We start from the raw sequence: 9684 nt of genomic DNA, 5'->3' as shown, positions 1-9684 counted from the left end.
CCCAGAGTAAGTAGTAAAACTGTTTAAGAACAGTTTGACAACTTACCTGGGATCTGCTGGGCTAGGCACAGTAGTGTGTGTGAGGGGTGCCATATGTGTGTGTGAAGGGGGCATGTGTGAGGGGTGCAGTGTGCGTGTGTGTGAGGGGTGCAGTGTGCATGTGTGTGAGGGGTGCAGTGTGCGTGTGTGTGAGGGGTGCAGTGTGCGTGTGTGTGAGGGGTGCAGTGTGTATGTGTGTGAAGGGTGCAGTGTGTGTGGGGCAGTGTGTGTTTGTGGGCAGGTTGTATGAAGGGTACAGTGTGTGGGGGGCAGGTTGTGTGAGGGGTACAATGTGTTTGAGGGCTACAGTTTGTGTGTATATGTGGGGGATAATTATGTGTATGGGGCAGTTTGTGTGTGTATAGGGGGCATTGTGTGTGTTTGAGGGCCAGTGTGTGTGTGTGTGTGTGGTAGTAGTGTGTGTGTATAGGGGGGCAGTGTGTGTGTATGGAGGGCAGTGCGTGTGTATGGGGGGGCAGTGTGTGTTTATCAAAGGAGTTATTGTGTGGTGTGGGGTCTGTGGGGGTTGGAGGGTAAATTCATAAATATATAATTTTATGTAAAAAAATAAAAATAATACTTCTCATATCTCACCTCCCTGCTTACCTTTGCCTGGGAGTGGTGGTTCAGTGAGGAAGCCCTGGTGGTCCCAGTGGTCAGAGTGAACTCCAGCAGCCTCAGGAGCTGCTAGAGGTCACTCTCGCGAGATTCGGAGCGTTGCCACAGTGACCACTGCAAAACTCTGAGTTTGCGAGAAGAGAACCCGGCAGAGCTGCAGGTTAGAGCTTCCCCGGGGTCCTCTCTCACTCCCTCCCCTGCCGGCTGCCAGCAGTACACTACGAGTGGGCTGGAGAGGGAGATCTCCCCTCCGGTCCTGCAGAGGGAGGCACGGTTCCCGGTGCTATCATTATAGCACCGGGAAAATATCTTGCGGTTCCGCTATGTGCTGGGGCGCAGCGGCACACAGTTTGGGAACCGCTGATTTAGCATATTTGACATAAGTAGTTTGTAATTCCTTAACTAATCATATCCATCAACACTATTTTATACACTTTGACATGTGTGTAAAACAGGCAGAATCAAGTATGATCCAGTCTCTATATGTTTCAGGATTAGTAAGCCAATAACCGAACACTTCAATCACATAGAAAAAAATGTGTCAAATTTTAACATTTAGTACTGATGTAAACAATAGCAACTGTCAGTCACTTAATTATTTGCACAATTCTACTGTTTTAGGCCCTAAGTTTGCCTGTAGTCACTAACAAGAATGTGTACCATTGGTATTAAAATGAGTTATTAATATAGTGTTATTTATTCCTTTGAAGGTGGAGGCGCTGTAAATTTCATTGGATTACCTAATAGAGTCAATGTCTTGGAAAATCAGCCAGCTGGTATCACTGTCTTTACATTCTCTCTATCTACGTCCAACATATCATCTGGATTCCCTTATATAATTAACACGAATCCCTTAACCAAGGCTTTCTCGATTGCCTGTTCTTCGACAGATTGTAATGTAAGTTTCCCCTCTTCTTTTTTATTAATACTTTTTAAATTAACTTTGGAAAACTTGCAAAGGTTTTTTGTTTTCTCTGGGGATTTTGCCAATCGAGCTGTTCATTATGCTTATTATTACAATTAATACTAGTCATTTCAACCAAAAAAACCCACTGAAAATACAATGTGTACCATAAGCAACCCTCTCCAGTATTGCTGATCTCTCATCAACACCACAAAGTTGCTGCTGTCTTCACCCACCAAAAATCAGAGATACGTTTATATTAAAAACATTTGCAGATAGTGTGATAGAATTTATAATTAAGACGCACAATCCTGTATGACACCCTGTTAATGAAAGCATCGTTTCATACTTTGTGGTAGGTGGTCACTACAGGAAATCCCATGCTGAATTATGAGACTACACCCAACAGCTTTGACTTGCAGATTTATGTGGAAGGCACTTTAGGGACCACTGATCTCCAAATCCTAACAGTGCAGGTCACCAGTGTCAATGAACCTCCTGTGTTTCTGGACAACTTAGCAAATCAAGGTAAGCGTTCACATCTAGAAACCATACCAATAACAAGCCACATGTTACTGAACAGTTATGACAAATACAGATAAACATAACAGAAACGATATAATGGATTGCTCTATTACATAATCTTTAACTAACTTTTAACCTGACACTTATTATGGATTTTGTAAGGAAAGTGGAAAGGTATAGTTATGAAAGGTATGACCTTTGTCACCTCCATTTGTCTAAATATACATAGGGATTAAGGAGAGAGCGCAGGTAACTTTTTCTTTTCTTTGGTTTTTACTATATATTGGGGCTGTAGTCCTTGCTGCCGGCCCAGTAGTAAAGGGAGTGAGCGCAGGACTTCTCTTTTTGTATTTGTAATGACCTTTGTCACATCTGGAATTTATACATGCATGTGGGTCTATATAGTGATATACTCAAAACAACCTTAAGGATGCAGGCACATAATAGTGCAAAGCAAAACATTATGCAAATTCCAAATCAAAATTCTAGCCAAATAAGTATCTTAAAACAATATAATATGAACATAGTATCCATTGCATTCATTAACATGTATCATAAATGGATAAAGGATATATTTTATTGGAGATGTGAGTGTATTTTTAATATTTCTTTTTAATAAATATATAGTTTTTTTTTTAAATGTAGACAATTTACCCTTTTAACCTAATCTCATGTATTTTATATATTATTGGCACTGTATTACTTTACTGCTTGTTTGTGTGGCATGGTACTATTTGAATAGTCACACAACATCACATATAGTCCATCTACATTTTATTTTATTTTTTTAATTCTTTATTTTTGCAGTGCATATAAATAATCACAGACATGCTTGTAATGTCACAGCAGGCTTAACATTAAAAAAAAATACAAACGGTAAAATTGTGACATTGTGATAATACAGCACTAGTTTTTTGTTGTAGAGTATTCAGGCTAGGCACATTTATCTATAGTAAGTTCAGCTACGTGTGAGTATTAGTAAGCATGCATAAAAATTGCTGGCATGTAACTTAACTGGGTTATCTACTTAGAGTAACAACTTTACGTTAGAACAGATTTCTTTAGCAGGAGTAAGGTAGGGTAAAGTGAGATTAGAAACTGCTGGGGTCTCTCAAACAACGGGAAACAGCTCAAATATGCAAGCTGAGTTATCCTGTCGCTTTCTAGACTGTATAATTCGAGTTCAGTTTAGCCCACACCATCCCGACAGAGGATACGTGAGAGTCCCAAAGTCCCCAACAAGGCCCCACTCCCGCCCCAAACCATGTAGCTTACTCTGTAGCACCATCCGTTTTCATCCTGTCCGGGGGTGGCACGCTCGTTTGGTGGGATGGTGGTGTCTGTGCTGACGCGATGGGGCAATTGCCCCCTTGGTGCTCTCTCCCCGGCTGGCTGTGGGTGGGTTTTTTGCTGGTCATAGTGGTTTGTGTTGCTGTCGGTTCCGGGTATTCTGCTGGGGCTTTGGTGTTGTCCAGCGTTCTCCTTTCCACTTTTGTGGGTGCATGTGCGTGTACCCGGGTTGGCACGTTCCGTCTCCCGCCTGTGCGCTTGTCGATGCTTACTCGGGCGGACGCTCGCTTGAAATGCCTGCAGTGGGGCACCATAGTGGCGTCGGCGGGTCACCGGGCGGATCCACGAGGCCACCGCCCGGGCCGCTGGAAGGTTGAGCATACCCCTGCTGCACAGCAGCTTGTAGAAGGCTGAGCAGAGCCGGTCAAGGGCCTCTAGGGAGGAAGGCTGTGAACGGTTGTTCCTGGCTCCACTCTGTGTTTTTTGCTGAGTGGCCATCTTGGACACACTCTGACTGACTCGCGCCTCTTCCGATTATATACACCTGCTCGCTCGTTGTCGCCGTTTGCTCGTCTTGCGGGGACCGGGATGACCCCCACCGGTCCAGAGGGGGGGGGATTAGGTCAGTTGTGGTTGCTGGGGATTCCGGCGTCAGAGAGAGCGGCCGCCTCTCTCCGGCTTCAGCTCCCGCAGGCCTCAGATTGCTTCTCGGTCTAAGTGCCCCAGTAGGCTTCCAAAGGGTGTCCCCCGGTTCCTCGGAGCACCCCCTACGTGGGTGGCACACCTTGGGACGTCGTTGGGCTGTATAGCCGTTGATATTGCTTTTTGTTTCGCTCGCCCACCAGGAGCTCTTTCCCTGTACATCTGTTCGACTTGGCGGTCAAGCTCCGCCCCCCCTCTACATCTTATTTTATGCACATATATTGATTATAAACCATGTGCAAAAACTCTATAGACATTGTATTGTTCTATGAGTTGTCAATACCGTGCCAACGGTGTGAAAATAAAATATAAAGTAACAGATAAGAATAGATTTTGCATCAGATTGGAATATTTAAATATTATTGCTCTTATTACCTTTTTTTTTTTTTTAATTCTTTATTTTTGTTGTGCATTATGAGTTACAAGCAAGCCTGTTATGCCACGACAGCAGACACAGGTATATCAACGGTAACATTGTCATGACAGGTTTAATCTGCACATTTTTGTGAGTAGGTATGCGTACTAGTACATGCAATCAACATTAACAGTGTGTGAATTATTGAAAGTTATGCTTATTAAAACGTACATATCATGGAAAAGTTGGTAGGGGTACAAGCTATAAACATTTTTAAACATATGTAGATTAATATCAATGGTATACGTGTATATCTTAGATGTAGTACATAGAGAGAACACAACAAAACAATTAAGTAACTGCAAGCCTGAGCATGTGGGTGGTTAGCTAGTTTGACTTAACAGGGTGAAGCAGTATATTCCCCCAAGGTACTCAGGATGACAACGTTATCTATTCTTATTAAGGTATGTGGCCCTACAATTTGTGAGAGGGAAGGCGTTTATACATAAGATAGCCTTGCATCAGTTTAGTTCTCGCTTAGGTAGTTATATTTGACTTTGTAGGTCATGTTGCAATGTGGTTGTGTTGCGCTAGTTTGTGCATTGCTTGTAGGGTAGTAACATATGTGTGAGTGCACGTTTGTGGGTGCCATGCGAACTTCGTGTATATAAGGTTACAATATAAAATATATAAGAAAATATATAAGAATTTTAAATAAAACAAAATACGAAATACACATAGGGATTGTCAAGATAGGTACGCCTATGGGTCCCCAGTTAAACAATATGTCATGCTTTTCTATATAACAGTGGCATAAAACAAAGTAATATGAGCATGAAATCAGACAGATAAGACATGGTAACTGAATAACCGTTGGGGTGCACTTCTGCAGCAAATCGGTGAAACGGAGACACCAGGTTGTCTGTGATTTTGCCTGTCATGATGTAGCTCATCAGTCCCAGTAATCACTGCAGGTGTGCCTTGCCTTGGGGGGCCTGCCTGGGTATGTTTAGCCGATACCTGCCGATGGCAGACCGGTAGCACCTAGAGGCTTGAGTCTATGATGGCCGGCGAGCCCATTTGATGGTCCTTCCTTTGCCGTCTCCGGTTTTGTGCTAGTGTTGGAGCCTCCGTTTTGCGGAGTTAGGAGACAGGGTGTCTCTGCTCGTTGATCCTTGAGTTGGTCCCTTCTCGTCGCTGGGTCACCCGGTGAGTGGGGTTGATGAGTCTTGGGGGGTCTCATATGGGTCTGTGTACCCGAAGGGGATCTGCTTCGGAGTGGGTCCCGCCTGAGAGTGCCGTGCCGTCTCTTAGAGGGGGCTTTATGCAGGAGAGAGGGGTGGCGGAGTGGTAGCCCTGGGGCGAATCTCACTTGAGGTCTTGGCTCTGGGTGCCGGAGCTGTCGTTGGTTTGTTTGTCTCCCTCTCCCTGCTATCTTGGTCCCTCGCATGGGTGTTGCTGGCTTCTGCACAGAGTCCCCTTTGGCTGGTGGTGGTGAGACTTGATCCGGTGTGGCTCTGCGGCTGGATATCTTGGCCCAGAAGTCATTGAATAGGTGGTCCAGCCGCTCCGACAGCGGGGGCAGACAGGGCTCATGTGCTGGGACCCACGTGGCGACCGCCATGCTGCGTGTCGGTGATTCAGCGGTGCCGGTGATCTGAGGTTGGTGCCTCCATTCCGAGTTGCAAGCTCTAGTTGCTGGGATATCCCTCACCGGCAGGGGGGGGGGGGGATTGTTCAGGGGAGACCTCCCGTGTGGCAGGCTGCAGTCGGCTGAGGGATCGGCCGCCTCCCCCGTGCCTCATGTAGGCCTCAGGTCCATCCCCTGGAAGTGGTCGCCTTTCTCGGTCATAGTCTCGGTTTTGCATGTTCCCAGTCGTAGCCCCTGATCTCTGGGGGTTGAAAAGCGGGTAACAAGCAGTTTATCTCAGTAGATTTGTCTATTTTTGGGCTATTTAGCCCGGAGCTCTGCTGTTGTGCGACTGCACAGCTTGGCTGCCTAACTCCGCCCCCCCTGCTCTTATTACCTTTAAATGCTCCCCTTTGACTCCGTTTTCAGTAAATATTGTCCTAGCGCACAAAAAGTCCAGCAAAATCCACAATGTCTAAAATACTAAAAATAATGATGTTTCTGAAAATTATGGGCAATGCATCATTTAGCATTTTTATTTCTTCATTTTAGATGTGATGCTTTATATCACAGAAGGAACTTCCATGGGTAGTATTTATCAGATTCAAGCATCTGACCCCGATAACTCAACCACGCTGATTGTAAGTATTTTTGGGTGTTCATTTGAATAATCACTTGGCATTATTTGGGAAGCTATAATATGCAATCAGGAGGGCTGGTAAAGAGTAGAAATGCACTTATCTTGGGAATCGCCTTCTGGCCAAATCTCAAATCTCACAAATTGCCTTATAGGAAACTTCTTGGTTGCAGATAATGATATTAGTGTGGAAATTGATATCAATACACATTCTGTATGATGGATTAGGCTGTGTAGTGACTGAAGGCTGGTGCGCCTCTTGTGTGTCTCCTAACTCCCTTATCACTTGTATCTCTTAACCCTTTTACCTTTTTTAGTCTCTGCCATATACAATCATATGCATACGTACATAGTCATGCAATCAAGCATGCTGTAACATAAAAACATGGGCACACGTTCAGTAACATACATAGACGCACAAATACACGCTCCATCACAAACATAGACAAAACATCTTACATCATTACAACATAATCACACAATAATAATTATTATTAGTTGTAAAGTGCCAACAAATTCCGCAGTGCTGTACGATAGATGGACTAACAGACACGTTTTTGCAACAAGATGAGTTGGATGCACAGGAACAGAGAGTATAGAAGGCCCTGCTCAAGTGAGCTTACATTCTAGAGGGAGTTAAAGTGACTTAAGAGGTAAGGGTAGGATGTATTTCATGTACGGGGGAAAAGTAGGTTACTAGAATAGTATACAATGAAGGGTTATTTTTTGGATGATACAGTTTCAGGATAGGAGCAGGGTGGGTTACAAAGGTGAAAGCTATTACAAGTTTAATTAATTTGCTTTCGAAAAAGAAGTGTTTTTAATGATCTTTTGAAGGAACAGAGACTGGGTGAGAGTCTAATGCAGCAGAGAAGCCAGAGAAAGAACTGACAGGAAGATGTGCCTTGCTCCTGCATTCATTATAGACTGCCAGCTGGAAACAGGGCCAGCTGGGAATGCATAAGACAACTGAGAAGCAGATTGCAGTAGTCAAGGCGAGAGATGATAGCGGCATGGACCAGTGGATGTGAGCTGTGGTTTTGACATGGTAGCAGCAGGATTTGAGAACACCTAGGCAGCAAGCCTACGAGATGGAGCTGATGGTAGGGAGTCAGACGGTAGCTCATGGTAGGGAGTCAGACATGGGAGTTGCAACACTTGAGGGAGGAAAGATAAGAAGATCTGTTGAGGACAGGTTGAGTTTAAGGAAATGAGCGGCCATCCAGTAAGAAATAGCAGAAAGGTAGTCAGAGACTTGAATCAAGAGGGGCGGAGAGATATGAGGAGATGATAGATTTGCATGTCATGTGCATAGAAGTGGTAATGAAAGTCAAAGGAGCTGATGAGTTTACAAGGAAGTAGTATAGATCGAGAGGTAAGGGACAAGGACAGAACCTTGGGGAACACCAACAGAGAGGGGTTTGAATTGTAGAGGAAGAGCAAGAAAAGTAAACACTAAAAGAGCGCTGAGAGAAGTAGGAGGGGAACCAGGAAAGAGCAGAGCCTCGTAAACCGAGATTACCGAAGATGAGAATAAGGAGAATTAGAAGAGAGTAGCTACCACTGGGTTCAGCAGCAATTAAATCATCGGATACTTTGGTCAGGGCCGTTTCAACACAGTAACGAGCGCGGAACCCAGACTGAAGCAGGTCAAGCAGAGACGTTGGATTCAAGGAAGTCAGTTAATCTAGTGTACATAACTCTCTCAAGGATCTTCAGGGCAAATGGTTGCAGTGAGATAGGGTGGCAGTTGGATGGGGAGTTAGGAACAAGGTTGTGCCTTGTTAGAATCAGAGGAAGGAAAGAGAAAAATAAATAAAGAGATAGGGAGGGTTGGAAAGTGCATGGAAGGGTATTAGTTGTTAAGGCTATTATCTTATTTCATAAAGACATTTTAAGCCTGAAAGATGAGAACACCATGCTGGTGATCTATCCAAGGTGCATTTGCTATATTTGTAAGTCTACACGTATGTAGCAGAGAATATTCAATTCAAAAATTAACAAGCACACAGATCAGACTTGCAATTTCCAATACAGCCAACATGCCACGTAATGTGTGCTGCCTTAAAGATGGCATTTCATATGTTGCCAGAAGGAATTAATTAATCACAGAGCTGATCTCATATTAACTTAATATTAAGAAGGTGAACAAGATATGAGTAGGTGCTGCATATTACTGGGCATCATTTTTAATGGCCTACCTGACAGCATGTGAAATGATGCTGTCTATGATATATATATATATATGTTTGTTTGATCAAGTAATTGATTTGTTAAGTATATAGTTTATTGCTGAAAACACCCCAGCCAGTATTTTATGTTAAGAAAATGATAGCAGATGCCTCAAACAGACGGAGGATATAGAAAAGCAAATCATATGGCAGCAGTAACAGAAACTACTTTTTTTAATAACAAAATAATATTGGTCTAAAACACCCCTGTCCCTGCTTTCCATTCTATCCAGAACATGTTGCAAATAATGTAACAGAGCATGTCTGTTTGTCTGTGGCTGGATTGATAAGACATTGTCAATACGGCATTCAAGATAGGAAGGGACACAATGGCAGGGATTTAATAGATTAACACCAAAAATGAAATAAAAGTCTAAAGCTAAACTTTTAGAAATGAATTATTAAATGTAACAGTAACGCGGTGTTCACAATTATCAGAAAAAGGCTTGTGTGGAAGGAATTGTATTAGTCATGCCTTTGCACATATTTTAAACCAGTCAATCTTAGGATATCGGCAATGCATAGATATTACTTAATTGTGGTGAGTACATAGTTTCAAGCTACTAAGATACAATCCACAGTGTGAAGATTGGTTGCATACAACAAACACTAAGTAGTACAATTCAAAATTAATTTCTAACAAGATATTGTACTAAGGGAATATTAAACAAGATAACACCTGTACTACGGAAGAAATCTTCTTAATGCTTACTTTATGTGAGACTTACAACAACAAAATATTCCAAGTGTTTA

At 43.2% G+C, this 9684-nt stretch overlaps 1 protein-coding gene across 1 annotated transcript in view; it reads left to right on the top strand.

Moving 5' to 3' along the window:
• The window catches only part of CDHR3 (cadherin related family member 3), a 64081-nt gene that overhangs the window by 11161 nt on the left and 43236 nt on the right, over positions 1-9684 (top strand). Inside the window, exons 2-4 of the mRNA XM_063445434.1 lie at positions 1368-1555; positions 1921-2089; positions 6616-6704. Coding sequence (XP_063301504.1) covers positions 1368-1555; positions 1921-2089; positions 6616-6704 — 446 coding nt within the window. The remainder of the gene's footprint in view (positions 1-1367; positions 1556-1920; positions 2090-6615; positions 6705-9684) is intronic.

This window comes from Pelobates fuscus, chromosome 3 (genome assembly GCF_036172605.1).
Source record: "Pelobates fuscus isolate aPelFus1 chromosome 3, aPelFus1.pri, whole genome shotgun sequence".
NCBI classification, from domain to species: Eukaryota; Metazoa; Chordata; class Amphibia; order Anura; family Pelobatidae; genus Pelobates; species Pelobates fuscus.
Note: the sequence above shows the minus strand (reverse complement) of the source record. Positions and strands in the feature narration are given on the sequence as shown.